The following is a 17,735-nucleotide window of genomic DNA, read 5'->3' as shown; positions in this document are numbered from 1 at the left end:
CCAATAAACATTGGCTCACAAAATTTTAAAATCACAAAACCCTAAAATAAATTACGATGAGTGAGAGTCATGAGGAGGAAATCGTAAAAATTTCATAAAACAGAAGCCTCAAATATATGTGTGACATTTGATATATAATGTATAAAAAGAAATAGAAACTAAGCAAATAAAGAACAAAATATATCAAAAGCCAAGTCAATTTGTAAGAAAAAAGAGTTTTTAGTAACATGTAATAGATGAAATTAAGACTCCGTAAATACGTGAAAGAGCAAATTAGACTGAAGAGAACACATTTTTGGTAGGAAAAAAAAGATTTGAATTAATACTGCAGAATATAGCACAGAAAGACCTGAAGGTGCAAAATATAAGAGACTGAAATACATGCAGTACAGAGAGGGGAAGCTGACATACATATAACCATAGTTCTAGCTCAGTAGAGATATAGAAGGAATATCTCAAGATGTAATATCTGAAATTCTTTCAAAGGTCATGAAAGACACCAATCCACAGGAAGTCATCTAAATCCCAAATAATACAAAGAAATTCACTACCAGATATTTGTCATGTCACATGGAATGAGACTTCCGAGATTTGATTTCTTCTCCCAACAGTTACACTAGCTAGGCAATTTGGGTCAAATGATTTAACTCTTCTTTGCCACAGTTTCTGATCTATATAACAGATAAAATAATAGTAGCTACATTATAGATTGTCATAAGGATTAAATGAGTTCATATCTACAAAGCTCTTAAAACAGAGCTGTTGGATTTTTAATATTCATCTGTATTACTTTTACCTTGAATGCTCACACAGTGTGCTCTGGATCAGAGACAGATTTCTTATTAATTATCTCACAATAAAAAATGAAAATAAGCAAACAGGGCTCCTTTGCCCTAAACCTAACCTATGATGAAAGCCATGTGGTCTGTGGGAGATAGAGACTTCACTCTTAAAGAACACACACAAACTCCCACATGTTCTGGCACCCAGTGCAGGAGTAGTAATTTGAAAGAAGCCTGAGCTAGACCTAGCAGAGTTGCCTGGAGAGGCAGGGGCTGGTTGCAATTCACCCTGGGGACATAGACATTCACAGTAGCCATATATGGGAGCTTTCTACCACATGGACACTGCTGCTTGCAGCTGCCATCGTGGGATCCTCCCTCTGGCTCATTAATGCCAAGACCTGGCCCCATCCAACAGCTTCTAGACATCAGTGCTGGAAGTTCAGTTCAGTTGCTCAGTCATGTCCAACTCTTTGTGACCCCATGGACTGCATGCAGCACACCAGGCTTCCCTGTCCATCACCAACTCCTGGAGCTTGCTCAAACACATGTTCATCAAGTCAGTGATGCCATCCAACCATCTTATCCTCTGTCATTCCAGTGCTGGAAACCTCAGGCCAAACAACTAACTGTTTGGGAACACAGTCCCACCCATCAGCAAACAGACTGCCTAAAAACTTCCCGAGTTCACAGCCACCTCTAAACTCAGCACTTCCAAAGGGTCCATAGTACCAGAAGGCCAAGACCCAGCTCCACCCACCAGTAGGCCAGCACCAGCAGCTCCCACCAGGAAGCCTGCACAAGCCTCTAGACCAGCCTAATCTATGATGGGGCAGACAGCAGATAAGACAGCAGTAAGAAAATCACAATTCTTCGCCTGAGGACATAGTCCACCTCATCAGGCCAGATGCTACCCTGGGACCAGTGGGGACCCAGCTCTGTAACCAGCAGGCCAACACAAGCTTCAGGACACCATGGACCACATATGCAACTGAGTCAAGAACCAGACCCCTGTCCACCAATGATCTGACACCAGCTCTGGGATCCCTGGAACCTGAAGCCAGGCTCTAGGACTGATCTTACTACCTGCCAGTAGTCTGGCACTGACTCCAGGATTCAGATTCATTCACCAGTAGTGGGTACGATAGTCCCAGAGTCTTCTGGACTCTGACTCCAACCACCAGTGAGTTAGTATTAGCCTCAGGGCATCCTGGGGTTCTGCAATCAGCTGCCTCCTGATCAGGCCCCACTAGCAAGGCAGGGTCTGATAATCATCTGGGCCAGAAGCCAACAAAACCCACCAGACTGCCTACACAGTCAATCTGTCACAACAGAAGGACCTAGACAGCCCTCTTAGAGGGAATCTCAAGAGCATATAGCTTAGATAACAAGAGAGGAGTGTGCTGCTGGGTGTTTTGATTTTTTTTTTATACAACTAGAATGAATAATTCTAAAATTTGTATTGAAACACAAAAGATCCGGAATACCCAAAGGAATCTTGAATAAAAAGAACAGAACTAGAGGTGTCACACTTCCTGATTTAAGACTATGCAACAAAACTATAGCCATCAAATTAGGATGGTACTGGCACAAAAACAGACATATATCTATATCAATAGAACAGAATAAACAGCCCAGAAATAAACCCATGCACCTCATGGTCACTAATCTATAAAAAAGAGGCAAGCGTATGTAATGAAGAAAAAATAGTCTCTTCAATAAGCAGTGGGAAAACTGGACAGCTACAAGTAAAGGAACAGAATTAGAAATTTTTCTCACATCATACATAAAAATAAACTCAAAATGGATCAAAGACTAAATGTAAGATCTGAAACTATAAAACTCCTAGAAGGAAACATAGGCAGAATACTCTTTGACATAAATCATAGCAATATATTTCTGAATCTCTCTTAAAGAGCAATGGAAGCAAAATCAAAAATAAACAAATGGGATCTAATTAAAGCTAAAAGCTTTTGCACAGCAAAGGAAGCCATCAATAGAACAAAAGACAACCTACTACATGGGCAAAAACATTTGCAAATGATATGATAGATAAGGGGTTAATATTCAAAATATATAAACAGTTCATACGACTCAAAAAAATACAATTTGATTAAAAAATGGGCATAAGTGAATAGACATTTTTCTGAAGGAAAACACACAGATGGCCAAGTGGCATATGAAAAGATGAACATCACTAATCATTATGGATATGCAAAGTGAAATCACAATGAGATACCACCTCACACCTGTCAAATGGCTATCACAAAAATGATCACAAGTAATCAATGTTCACAAGGATATGGAGAAAAAACAACCTTTGTACACTGTTGGTGAGAAGGGGAATGTAAATTGGTGTACCAGTATGGAAAACAGGATGGAATCTTTCCCCAAAATGGAAAAATAGATCTATTATATGATGTAGCCATTCTATTCCAGGGTATTTTACCAATATAGTCAGAGAAAACTATAATTTGAAAGGATACATGCTTCTGAATGTTCATTGCATCACTGTTTACAATGGGCAAGTTTTGAAAGCAACCTAAATATCCATAGAGAGATGAATGTATAAAGATGTGGTATGTATGCACAATGGAATACTACTGAGCCATAAAAAGGATGAAATTGTGCCATTTGCAACAACATGGATAGACCTGGAGGGTATTGTGCTTAGTCAAATATGTCAGAGAGAGAAAGACAAACATTGTATGTTATTAAAATAAACAAATGAATATGGTAAAACAGAAACAATCTCTTAGATATAGAGAATAAATTAGTGATTAATAGTGGAGAGAGGAAAAGAGGAGGGGAAAAATAAGAGTTGGGGATTAAGAGACACAAACTATTATGTATAAAATAAGCCATAAGGATATAGTATATAGCACAGGGAATGTAGCTAACATTTTATAATAACATTAAATGTAATATAATCCATAAAAATTTTGAATCACTGTGTTATATACCAGAAATTAATCTAGTATTATAAATCAACTATACCTCAATAAAAAGAAATAATTGAAAAACTTTCTTAGTACTACTTTGAAAACCCATTTGACAGAATCCGGCAAGAATGAAGATATGCAATGCCCCATGACCTAGAAGTTTATTCATTGGAATGTGCCTTTGAGACACCCTTGCACATGTACAGCAGGAAAGATACACAAGAATATTCATAGAAACTTAGTTCATAATGACAAGAACACAAAATATTCATGTATGGACTGTAACCACCAGGTTCCTCTATCCATGGGGATTATCCCAGCAAGAACACTGTAATGGGCTACCATGCCCTTCTCCAGGGGATCTTCCCAACCCAGGGGTCGAACTCAGGTCTCTTGTATTGCAGCCAGATGCTTTACCAAAGAACCACTAGGGAAGCCCAAGAATACTGGAGTGGGTAGCCTAACCCTTTTCCAGGGGAACTTCCCGACCTAGGAATAAACTGGGGTCTCCTGCAACGCAGGAGAATTCTTTATCAGCTGAGCTACCTGGGAAGCCAAAAAAAAAAAAAAACAGAGCAACATTAAATAATAAGAATATTAACCACAGGTATTTACCATCAAATGTAATGAATGTCACAAATATACTATTTGGCAAAATAGCAAATTATAAAAACACAGTATAACACTATTATGTAAATCAATAACAAAATTCAGCAGCATGTCATGTGGATATACACAGATACATGGTAAAATTATAAATAAAAGCAAAGAAATTATAAATACAAAGTTTAGAATAGGGATTAGCTTAGGTAAGGAGGCAAAGAAATGAAATTAGAGTGGAAGACACATGTTCAAAAGAATTAGAAATGTTACATGTCTCAATCGGGTGATGAGCACACTTGTGTTCTTTTAAGAATATGTCCTAAATATTCAGTTCAGTTCAGTAGCTGAGTTGTGTCCAACTCTTTGTGACCCCTGAACCGCAGCATGCCAGGCCTCCCTGTCCATCACCAACTCCCGGAGTTCACCCAAACCCAGGCCCATCGAGTTGGCGATGCCATCCAACCATCTCATCCTCCGTTGTCCCCTTCTTCTCCTGCCCTCAACCTTTCCCAGCATCAGGGTCTTTTCCAATGAGTCAACTCTTCGCATGAGGTGGCCAAAGTATTGGAGTTTCAGCTTCAACATCAGTCCTTCCAATGAACACCCAGGACTGATCTCCTTCAAAATGGACTGGTTGGATCTCCTTGCAGTGCAAGGGACTCTCAAGACTCTTCTCCAACACCACAGTTCAAAAGCATCAATTCTTCGGCGCTCAGCTTCCTTTATAGTCCAACTCTCACATTCATACATGACCACTGGAAAAACCATAGCCTTGACTAGACGGACCTTTGTTGGCAAAGTAATGGCTCTGCTTTTTAATATGCTGTCTAGGTTGGTCATAACTTTCCTTCCAAGGAGCAAGTGTGTTTTAATTTCATGGCTGCAATCACCATCTGCAGTGATTTTGGAGCCCCCAAAAATAAAGTCAGCCACTGTTTCCCCATCTATTTGCCATGAACCAGATGCCATGATCTTAGTTTTCTGAATGTTGAGCTTTAAGCCAACCTTTGCACTCTCCTCTTTCACTTTCATCAAGAGGCTCTTTAGTTCCTCTTCACTTTCTGCCATAAGGGTGGTGTCATTTGCATACCTGAGGTGATTGATATTTCTCCTGGCAACCTTGATTCCAGCTTGTGCTTCTTCCAGCCCAGTTTTTCTCATGATGTATTCTGCATAGAAGTTAAATAAGCAGGGTTACAATATATAGCCTTGACGTACTCCTTTTCCTATTTGGAACCAGTCTGTTGTTCCATGTCCAGGTCTAACTGTTGCTTCCTGACCTGAATACAGGTTTCTCAAGAGGCAGGTCAGGTGGTCTGGTATTCCCATCTCTTGAAGAGTTTTCCACAGTTTATTGTAATCCACACAGTCAAAGGCTTTGGCATAGTCAATAAAGCAGAAATAGATGTTTCTCTGGAACTCTCTTGCTTTTTCCATGATCCAGTGGATGTTGGCAATTTGATCTCTGGTTCTTCTGCCTTTTCCTAAACCAGCTTGAACATCTGGAAGTTCACAGTTCACGTATTGCTGTATGTACATTAATTAAAATATTATGTACATGTCAAATAATATGTAAATAATACTTATTAGATGTAAAATAGTTTAAACAAAAGGAATATTTGCATAGAAAATATAAAAGGAAGAAAGAAAGGAAAAGGGGAAAGAGGAAGAGAAATTTTTCCTACATTCTTCCTCCAAAATATTCTTATAGGGTGGAAATGGATCAGCAAAACAACACAAAAGTCATTTCTATACTGCACTGGGTTTGGCACTTTGAGTAGGTTTTCTGAGTCAATCTCATATGTTCAAGAAACATTCTTTTTTTTTTTTTTGGCAAAAAGTAAGAAAAGATCTTTGTTTTGAGGTTAGCACAGAACAGAGCACAACTTATAAGTTCTTAAAAGCAGCTCTAAAAATTGTATGCAGTATTCACTATGGAGCAGTCCTTTTGATTGATTCTCTTAGAGACCCCACGACTTGGCTTTGGAGATGAGAAAACATCCTTATCATGAGCCCTTGTTTTGCTGGACTGACACTCACAATTACTATGAATCTCTCCCATTTCTCTCAATTCTATTTTTATAGACTGAGAAGGTGCACTGGGATGACCATCCATGGGGACCATATGGATGATATGTCTTCTCTATTCAGTTCAGATCAGTCACTCAGTCATGTCCGACTCTTTGCAATCCCATGAATCACAGCACGCCAGGCCTCCCTGTCCATCACCAACTCCCGGAGTTCACTCAGACTCACGTCCATTGAGTCAGTGATGCCATCCAGCCATCTCATCCTCTGTTGTCCCCTTCTCCTCCTGCCCCCAACCCCTCCCAGCATCAGGGTCTTTTCCAATGAGTCAGTTCTTCACATCAGGTGGCCAAAGTATTGGAGTTTCAGCTTTAGCATCAGTCCTTCCAATGAACACCCAGGACTGATCTCCTTCAGAATGGACTGGTTGGATCTCCTTGCAGTCCAAGGGACTCTCAAGAGTCTTCTCCAACCCCACAGTTCAAAAGCATCAATTCTTCGGCGCTCAGCTTTCTTCACAGTCTGACTCTCACATCCATACATGACCACTGGAAAAGTGGTGTCTTCTCTAGTGAAGTCCAAATCAGAGGGCTCGGCCCCAGTAGTTTGCCCCTTTTTAAAAGGTGAATATTGAAAGCTGCAGTTATAACTAGACATGGAACAAAGGACTGGTTCAAAATTGGAAAAGGACTACGTCAAGGTTGTATATTGTCACCCTGCTTATTTAACTTACATGCAGAGTACATCATGCAAAATACCAGGCTGGGATGAAGCACAAGATGGAATCAAGATTGCAGAGAGAAAATATCAATAACCTCAGAGATGCAGATGAAAACACCCTTATGGCAGAAAGTGAAGAAGAACTAAAGAGCCTCTTGATGAATGTGAAAGAGGAGCATGAAAGAACTGGCTTAAAACTCAACATTCAAAAACCTAAGATCGTGGCATCTGGTCCCGTCACTTCATGCCAAATAGATGGGGAAACAATGGAAACAGTGAGAGACTTTATTTTCTTGGGCTCCAAAATCACTGCAGATGGTGACTGCAACCATGAAATTAAAAGATGCTTGCTCCTTGGAAGAAAAACTATGACCAACTTATACACCATATTAAAAAGCAGAAACATTACTTGGCCAAAAAAGTCCATATAGTCAAAGCTATGGTTTTTTCAGTAGTGTGAATGTGACAGTTGGACCATAAAGAAGGCTGAGTGCCAAAGAATCGATACTTTTGAACTATAGTGCTAGAGAAGACTCTTGAGAGTCCCTTGGACTGCAAGGAGATCAAACCAGTCAATCCTAAAGGAAATCAATCCTGAATATTCATTAGAAGGACTGATGCTGAAGCTGAAGCTCCAATACTTTGGCCACCTGATGGGAAGAGCTGACTCATTAGAAAAGACCCTGATAATGGGAAAGATTGAAGGCTGAAGGGGATGACAGAGGACAAGATTGTTGGATGGCATCACCAACTCAATGGACATGAGTTTGAGCAATCTCCAGGAGATGGTGAAGGACAGGAAAGCATGGCATGCTGTAGTCCATGGGGTCTCAAAGTGTTGGACAGGATTGAACAGGATTCAGTCAACAACAGGATTGTTGTTGACTGAACAACAACAATTTAAGGCTGCATTATTCTTCAGTTTGGTTCACTGTAGCCAATTTGGAGGCAGATGAATAATATCCTCCTTAACACCTTTTTAATATTATACCAGTAACCCTTATTTAAAAATTTTTAAGCTTTATTTGTGGATCTGTGAGCTATACTAAGGAAAAGAAGAAAACATGCACAGTGGGGCAAAAACAGGATTGTGAAATATGAAGAAACTTTTTATAAAATTCATATTTTGAAAGGTGACTTTTTTGTTTTAAACATAGGGGGGAAAGATTTATAAGTGTTTATAAGTGTCACACCACATCTTTCCCTCCCTGGCATACTTCTTCCATGTAATGCTAATTAAAATGCACATGTGTAACTATTTTAAGTGTTAACAAAATTCAAGGCACGCTTAACTCTAATCAAAAATAAGAAAGTAAGTTGCTAATCTGTGGACTTTACAGAGGAAAAAGAACTAGATTGTAAAATCATATTTCACAGAAAAATCTAAATTGACTTTTCAGGTTATGAATACTTAATTATGGTAGGAACAGTCCAGAAATAGCCCACTTTAATTCATTTAGGAAAAAGTATTTATTCACTATGCTGAGTCTCATGCTCAGGAAAGAGAACAGAAAGAGGCATAATTTTGAGCTATCAAGCTTAACACACATAAATAAGACAAATATCCTCCCTTCCCCTGTTTCATGGCAGGATTGAACCTGCTTAATATCATACTAGCGGTAAAACCCAAATAGTGGCCAAAGATATACTCTGGCATGAAGAAATATGACCTACAAAAAGTACTGAAATTCACATGTATACATATTATTAAGATAAATATTATTAAAGGTGCTTTCATTATTGGATAATTACACGTTGAAACTCATCTTTTTTGCCTGTCAACTCAACATTTTAACATCTTAAAAATGGAAATGGTAGGAATAAAGCAGATTCACGGTTCTGTACTCTAAATATTATTTGCAGAAGTGACAGTAATCTTGGAAACATTTTAATACTCATTCATTCCCTATCAAAGCCATATTAGGATCTCTGCATCTTCACTTGAAAAGAACTGCAATGGGCAGACCCATATTTAGTAAAAGTAACTCACCAGTAAAGGCAGAACACAATAGTCTGTATTAAACAGAGTTTCCTTCCATAGACAGCGAGGAAGAAATGAGAAGAACTTACCTTTATGATGGTTTGCACTGGATACAACTTTCCCCCACAAGGTTACAATAAATATTATTATTAGCAGTTTTCCTTTTGTTGCTTTCTGTAAGTATCTCTTACTCATCCTGCAAAAAATGATAATAATAATAATAAAAATCTTAAGTATGTGAACCCACTGTTTTTCCACTATAATCATGGTACATTTACAAGTTCCTATGACATTTTAACACCTACATTTGCATTTCTTATATTAAAATACTGTTCTCTGCATATAAATTATGAACAGAAAAAAGATTAAAGTTTTCCAAACAAAGTACCTTGATACAATGCAAGTGATAAGAGAGGCCATAGCTCTATCAACCTTGTTTCACTTAATGACAGCTGAAACCAACCAAAAAACATTACTATTTTCCTCTCCATATAAATATAGATTCATCTTTTTCAAAAAATTCAAGGCACAGCTGTTTGAATAATCTTTAAGTAAGTGATTTGTTTTACTTTTAAAAAATTCTTCTTCAAAGCCAAGTCAAACGGTCAGGGTAAACAGTTGAGATAAAACGTATTTGATGAATTCCTGCACAGAATAAAATCATTTCAAATCTACTATTTCTAATGTGCTTTTTAAAAGTCACTTTACTGTACGACATCACTACTGCTGAAACACAGGTGTCTTAATATTGTTGGAACCTACCATGCTGTACTTTATGAGTAGAAGAAAAATGAAATAGGAGAATGAAAAATAGCAAGTTAATATTTGCAAGTTGAGACTACAAAACAGGAAAACAAAGCAATGTTATAATAAAATAATAGCTACCCAAAACAAAAGTTTAGCACCTACTTTCTGTAGCACTGAATACAACATTATTTCAACTGTTCTTCAGGACAAATTGGGGATGTTGGTATGTCTATCCCCATTTTGTAGATGATGAAGGACAGAAATTACATTAAATTTGTGTTTAATGATAGAGTGAAAACTCAAACACCAAATTGCCTTAATCTAAAATCTTTACATTAACTATTATATTGCTAAGGGGTAAGCAAAACATAAAATATAATCCATCCGCATTTTATTTATGAGGGAGATAAAATATACATCCATCACACTGTACCTCCCCAGATTCAATCCTGAATGGACAGAACTCCATTCTTATCTGACCTGCATTCTTGTCTTAGTTCTAGTGCAAGTTTGTGAGGTCGCTTCCTCACCTAGCCTGATTCCTCCTCCTGAGTCCTCCATGTTATCTTTTTGCTCACACCTTCACTTCCAGAACATTCTGTCTCCAAAAGTATGACTCTGTGGTAGCAATGATGACTGTATAATTTTGAAGAGGAGTCACTCATACCAATAAATGGATTAAAAATAAATTGATATTTTATGCATATTTAATACAGATACACAGTTACACTTCTTGGCCTGGAGAGATTGTTCACACTGATTCAGATGTTGAGGGGGCAGCAATGTGTGACTAAGAACACAGACTCCAGACTTACTCCTGAATCAGACTGTTTGGATTTGAGTCTGGCTCTCTTGGCTTCTGATTGAGTAATCTTGTGTGAGTTTCTGGATCTCCTGCTTCAACTTTTTCTTCTGCCATATGGAGTATGTATGTGAAGAGCCTGGCCCCATGGCTGGCATGTATAAGGGCTCAATGACTATGAGCCTGGAAAGTGTTCAGTCATTTGGATGTTTTGTTGTTCCTGGAGTACATGAGAGGCCCATCCATGCATGAGATGATTGAAGGGAATTTCAGTGGACCCAACAGCTGCAAGTCCTCCATGGACCTTGGTTTTGTGACGTGTTTAGATAATGTAAAAAGGAATAAGTGTTGACCTTTGGATTAGATGGCTTGGTTTAAAATCTGGCTTATTGCCTACTGTCTATATGACTTTATAAATTACTTAACTAAGTATTTTTGCAACCAAAATGAGAATAATATCTATCTCATAGTTGTTGGTACAAAAACTAAAGGAGTTAGTTCATGGAAAGAATTTACCACTACACATACAAGATAATTAATGCTCAATAGGTGTTAACCATTACTACGGCCATAACTTTGTTAGACCTGCATTTCCCAAATCTGTGTGTCCTGCGAGGCATCACTTCACAGAATGTTAATACAGTATTGAAAAACAAAGGGGGCAAGTAGATTTACAAAACTCTGGGTGCAACCAGATTTTTTGAAACAAGAGGCATACCTGAGTGTACAGCATTGTCTAGAAACCTTTCTTCACAGCGTAATACAGTATACTAATGTCCTCAGGAAGTATCTTAGAAAAACAATCTGGTTTAGGGATATTCAATCTCAAGTGCCCATTTAATTCCCATTTAAAATCTTCCATTCTATTACCTTTGTGGTTTTTTGGCACTCTTACTGTTAGCTTTGTTATGAGATTCTTCTTTTTCTCACATTTTTGCCACCATCCTGCCTCCTCTCCTACATCCAATCCCTGCAACAATATTGTACTGCATAACCTATAACAGAATGAACAGTTTAGCAAACTTCATCTGACAAGAAGAGCTGCTTAGCATAATTCTTGATAATAGCTTTCCCGTAGCAAATGGCCTCTGCTACAAGGTCAATGACCCATTGTATTTTCCCTATCATTGTTCCCCGACCACATGGCATGACAGAACTGACAACTGGTCAAACAGATAACTAGACATATGGAAACAGAAACACCCACAAAGTCACCAGGCTGTCAAACTGAAAAAGGAAGGAGAAAGGAGGTCAACATATGGAAGTCTGTAAAGACCCCTGCCTTTCCTCTCATACCACCCCTACCCCTATCCAGTCAATGACCACGTTCTGTCAATACTGCTTTCTGAATATCTCTTACTTATGCACACATCCCTGCTGCAATACTGCAGTTCAGGCCACCAAAATTTTTCATGGGCAACACGCAGCCTCCTAACTGGACTTCCTGCTGCCAATATTGTCGTCCTTGGGAACCAAAGGCTGAATCTTTGTCTGCTTTTCATATGATTCTGTTTGTCATGTTTAGTACTTAGGAAGTACCTGATAAATACTGCTAACTGAGCGAAACGCATTCTCTATGTGTGCTGTGCTTAGTCACTCAGTTGTGTCTGACTCTTTGTGACCTCATGGACTGTAGCCCACCAGGCTCCTCTGTCCATGGGATTCTCCAAGCAAGAATACTGGATTGGGTTGCTGTGCCCTCCTCCAAAGGATCTTTCTAACCCAGGGATCAATCCCAAGTCTTCCGTGTTGCAGGCACATTCTGTACCATCTGAGCCACCAGGAAAACCCGTATAGCACACTCTATATTGTAGCCAAACATGTAACTATGATCATGAGACCCCCTTCATGTGATTGAAACCTTCACACGATTCTCTTCTAGGTTTAAGGGAAAGGAAAAAAAAAAAAAACTTGTACTGGTATCAGAGTTAAAAACAATAACTTTACTTTTTCTGTCTTTCTGTCTCCAATCTTACTTTACACCATTCTTCCCCAACTGTCTCTCCATGTACACTCATAGTCAATATTTTAACTCTACAAAATTTCCTCTACATCTTCCAACTAAATCTCCATGTCACCTGAAACATGTCACCCATCTCCATGTGCCACAGACTCTTCAAACTGCTAACTTCTATTCATTGGTCAGGGTGTAGCTTAGAATTCCTTCTACAGGATTTGGTCAAGACCATGTTAAAAGCCGGAGAAGGCAATGGCACCCCACTCCAGTACTCTCGCCTGGAAAATCCCATGGGCAGAGGAGCCTGGTGGGCTGCAGTCCATGGGGTCGCTAAGAGTCGGACACGACTGAGCGACTTCACTTTCACTTTTCACTTTCATGCATTGGAGAAGGAAATGGCAACCCACTCCAGTGTTCGTGCCTGGAGAATCCCAGGGACGGGGAGCCTGGTAGGCTGCTGTCTATGGGGTCGCATAGAGTCAGACACGACTGAAGCAACTTAGCAGCAGCAGCAGCATGTTAAAAGCCCTACTCTATATATACCAGGCACATGTCACACTGTAATATAATTTTCTATTTACTTATCCCCATCCCTTACTGTCATACAAGATTTCTAAAGATAGGGACTGTGAACCACACATTTGAAAATACCTAGAGCCTGAGAGTCTCTTGAACTGCAAGGAGATCAAACCACTCAATCCTAAAAGAAATCAACCCTGAATATTCATTGGAAGGATAGATGCTGAAGCTCCAATAATTTTGCCACGTGATGCAAACAGCCAATTCATTAGAAAAGACCCTGATGCTGGGAAAGACTGAGGGCAGGAGGATAAGTGGGCGACAGAGTACAAAATTGTTAGATAGTATCACCGACTCAATGGATGTGAATCTGAGCAACGTCTGAGACGTAGTGAAGGACACAGAAGGCTGGCACACTGCAGTCCATGGGGTCATAGAGAATCAGAAATGACTTAGCAACTGAACAATAAAAAAGAGCCTGGCCCAAGGTTCAGCTCAATAACTAAGAGAGTATTTGTTGAACATGGGTCACATCATGTTGTAGAGCCAAAGATATCGTGCCATTGCCAACATGAGCAGGAAGCAAGTGTGTGTCACTATTTTAGGATGAAACTAGGAAAAGACCCACAGAAAGAAGAAAGTGAGATGGGGTAGGGGAGGGGAAGATAAGACAAAGCGAAGAAGAAAAAGAGAAGGGAGAAATCCAATCTGGAATGTGATTTATTCTGATTTTAAAATAACAACCAAGATTGAGCAAACTGAAATGTAACAGAGTGATGACTGATGTTCCACGAAGGGGCAGCACCCAAGAAGAAAATCCTAAAGAAAATAGGCTGGATGGTATGCTTCTTCCTGACCTTGTACAAGAGCACAGAGGGTGGGGGCACTCACTTCTCATTCAAGGTGCTAAACACCAGGTCTCGGTCTATAGTCAAAGGTTGAATGCACTTTCAAAATTTTCACACTGTTGTTTTGTTTTTTTTTCTTTGTTTCTTTCTTAAAGCAACATTTAAGTGAACTTTATAACAGCAAAAGCTGTGAGAAGAAGAAACTGGAAACTGAAGGATAAATTCACAGAGAGGATAAAACCTTGAAATTGCTCCCCAAGCAGCAGCCGCTGGCAAGACAGGGGAAATAGAATAATTGAGAAATGCTAACCTTGGCAGTGAAGGATGTTGAAGTGAAAAGCTGTCAACGTAGAGAACTGACAATTAAATCTCCAGACTTTCTTTTGCTCTTCTCATCTGTACTATGTTTCAGTTATATCCATTCAGATGTCTGAATGGTGTTAGAACCCTCTGCCCCCATACTGATGTTAAAAGTGTATTTTAATTATAAATAAGCAAGAAACTATTATGCTGCTAGAAAAATCACTTTACCATAAAAACAGAAGGCAGGTTTAACTAATATAAAGAAGATGGAAGGGGAAAAAAGGTGGTAAAGACTTATAAACAAGAAGATAAAAAGCTGGAGCCTGGAACCCAATCACCTGGCCTCTCCTAGAGCTTAAGGCACTTATTTGTGGAAGTAAAGGTCATGTGTATGTGTGTGTTTAGGCACGCTTGGTCATGCAGTCGTTTCTGACTCTGCGACCCCATGGATTATAACCAGCCAGGCTCCTCTGTCCATGGGATTTCCCAGGCAAGAATACGGGAATGGGTTACCATTTCCTTCTTCAAGGGATCTTCCCAACCCAGTGATAGAAACTGAGTCTCCTGTGTCTACTGCATTCCAAGTAGATTCTTTTACTCCAATGAGCCATCAGGGAAGCCTTAATAATGGTCATATAAGGCAATGTATATTGGGTTGGCCACAAAGTTCATTTGAGTTTTTCCATGTTACAAAAACCCAAAGGAACTTTTTTGGCCAGCTCAGTACAAAAGTCTTTTTATATGACGTTTTTCTACACTGATCTAACATTCATATCAACCTTGTGTCAACAAATTACGATGGCATGAACTTTAACAGCCAAATCTAGTAAAGGGATTTAACCTTGAAATAGAATGCTCCAACTGATAAGTTCCTTCTGTCCTGATAAGGACCAGAATGGTATTTATAAAATGTAAATCAAATAATACCACACCCCACTCTTTGCTGAAAACCCTAGAAATTTACCTGCGTATTGAAATAAGAGTAAAAATCTAAATTTCTCACTGGAGAGAACGTTCAACATCATCTCCCTGCTTGACTTTTCTGACCTCAATTCACATCCATGTTCCCCTCCATCTTTACACTTCAGACACATTGGCCCTCCCTCTGTCCCTTTGTCAGAGGAGGTAATCAGGAGGACATGACTGCTGGTTGACACTCAAGCTGTACCCAGGCAGTCGGAGGGTCCTTCCCTGTCCTAGGAATGTATATTCTGCCCACTGTGCCGACAGGGAGAGCTACTCCAAGGATGTACCTTGAGAGGTGATGTGTGCTGCTAAGACCATCCAGACTGAATACATGACTGAACCCTAGTAAAGCCTCTTAAGATTTGCTGGGCAGCTGAGGAATGATTTCCCTCATCCAGCACCTAAGACAAGCCTCCAGTGTAAGTTCCCTTGCTTGTTAAATGCTCCACTTACCAATCTCCCTTGTGCATCCCTCCTCACCCTCCACATATGGAGGCCAGTTTCAGATTTCACCCTGGAAACTTCAAGGGTGTAAATCAATCCCCTTGCAGCCAAATTCATTCTAGAACCCAAATTAAATGTTAGCTCTGCCTTGAAAGCTCTCCCTCTAGTCTTTGCATGGTCAGTTTCAGTTCATGGTCACCTCCACAGAGAACAACTCCTGAGCATCTTACCCTTCAGAGTCCAGAGACACCCACCCCACTCTCTCTTGTTCTTAATATCCTGTCATATAGATCTTCCTCATCTTAAAATGGGGCTACATCCAGATTAATTCAGTGTACATTGAAAATGCATTTGATACACTTAACCTACAAAACATCAGAGCTCAGACGAGCCTACCTTAAGCATGCTCAGAATACTTACATTAGCCTTTGCACGCATGCTAAGTCGCTTTGTGTCCAACTCTTCATGACCCGGTGGGCCGTGGCCCACCAGACTCCTCTGTCCATGGGATTCTCTAGGCAAGAATACCAGAGTGGGTTTCCATACTCTCCTCCAGGGAATTTTCCTGACCCAGGGATCGAAACCAAGTTTCTTAAGTCTCCTGCATTGTTAGGCAAGTTCTTTATCACTAGCACCACCTGGAAAGCCCAACATTAGCCTACAGTTGGGCAAACATAAAGCCTATTTTGGAGAAGGAAATGGCAACCCACTCCAGTATTCTTGCCTGGAGAATCCCATGGACAGAGGAGCCTGGCAGGCTACAGTCCATGGTGTCACAAGAGTTGGACATGACTTAGTGACTAAACCACCAAAGCCTATTTTACAATGAAGTGTTGAATATCTCATAAATTTATTGGGTGCTATATTGAAAATGAAAAACAGAATGGTAGTATGGGTACAAAATGATTCTAAGTGAAGCAGCTATTTACTTTTGGGATCATATGGCTAACAGGAAGCTTCAATTCACCCATATTTTCCAGTATCAGGAGCAAGTATTGTACCACATATTGCCAGACAAGAAAAAAATTCAAAATTCAAAGTATAGTTTGAAAGTATAGTCAAATTCAAAGTTATATGAATGCAAACCATTTAAAGTTGGGGACCATCTGTATTTCCTCCATTTATTATAATCTGAAATTATTTTATTCACTTATTTACATATTTGAGGTATTTATTTTCTTCTTTCTCTCACTAAAATGTTATTTCTATAAGGACAAATCCTCTCCACTTTTTTTTTTTTTTTTTTGCCCCACCACACAGCATGTAGAACTTCTCCAACCAGGGATTGAACCTGTGTCCCTGCATTGGAAGCACAGTGCTTTAACCACTGGACTGCCAGGGAAGTCCAAGTTCCTCTCTATTAATCACTGTGCCAGCACAAAGAATACCTCACAGAACATCCACATATGTTCAATGAAGGAATCTGTGCCTTGATTTTAGAATCAGAACAAATGAATCCTTTTTAATGGAGGTTTCATTACTTTTTTATTTTAAACAACTAAATGTCTGCTATACTCAGCGGCTAAGAATGTCAGTGGAAAGTACGGTGCACAGGCTGGCGTGTGGAGAGATACAAAATGAAGTGAGGAGCATGGGAGATGAGAAAATGGAAACAGACTAAATCACTCTTTTAAGAAACATACTGAAAAGGGAAGTAAAGACAAAATGGTAGCGAGAGACTTGAACAGGTGATTGGAAAAAGCCAGAAGGAAGAGGTATGTTAAAAATACCAAAGTCAGGGTAGACTAAGTTTTTGTAAATATCTATGCTCTACAAAGACAAGTTATTATGACAATATTATTATTATCCTAAGTATTGTTATTACTTTTAATTTCCCTATTTTATATTGAAGCAAATGCATCTTCCAAAATTAATTATCCTTTGTTTTCTGATAGGTTATTACAATAACCCTACTAAATATGACATCTTGAGCCACAAATTTCACTACGTTGCTGGTTTTATCCAATAATAATGTCCAACTTGACTAGCATTTATGCTAGTTAAGAATATTGCTATTGCAATATTCTTTGAGGCAGGCAGACAGTGATATCAGTATTGAGATTAGATAAATATAGATGCATATTAAAGTATAA

General features: G+C 39.2%; 1 protein-coding gene across 1 annotated transcript in view; it reads right to left on the bottom strand.

Moving 5' to 3' along the window:
• Positions 1–17,735, bottom strand: part of TAFA2 (TAFA chemokine like family member 2) — a 559,230-nt gene that overhangs the window by 155,940 nt on the left and 385,555 nt on the right. Inside the window, exon 2 of the mRNA XM_061416631.1 lies at positions 9,146–9,252. Coding sequence (XP_061272615.1) covers positions 9,146–9,251 — 106 coding nt within the window. The 5' untranslated portion in view covers position 9,252. The remainder of the gene's footprint in view (positions 1–9,145; positions 9,253–17,735) is intronic.

This window comes from Bos javanicus, chromosome 5 (assembly GCF_032452875.1).
Source record: "Bos javanicus breed banteng chromosome 5, ARS-OSU_banteng_1.0, whole genome shotgun sequence".
NCBI lineage: Eukaryota > Metazoa > Chordata > Mammalia > Artiodactyla > Bovidae > Bos > Bos javanicus.
The sequence above is the reverse complement of the archived record's forward strand: the minus strand, read 5'-3'. Positions and strand labels throughout refer to the sequence as shown.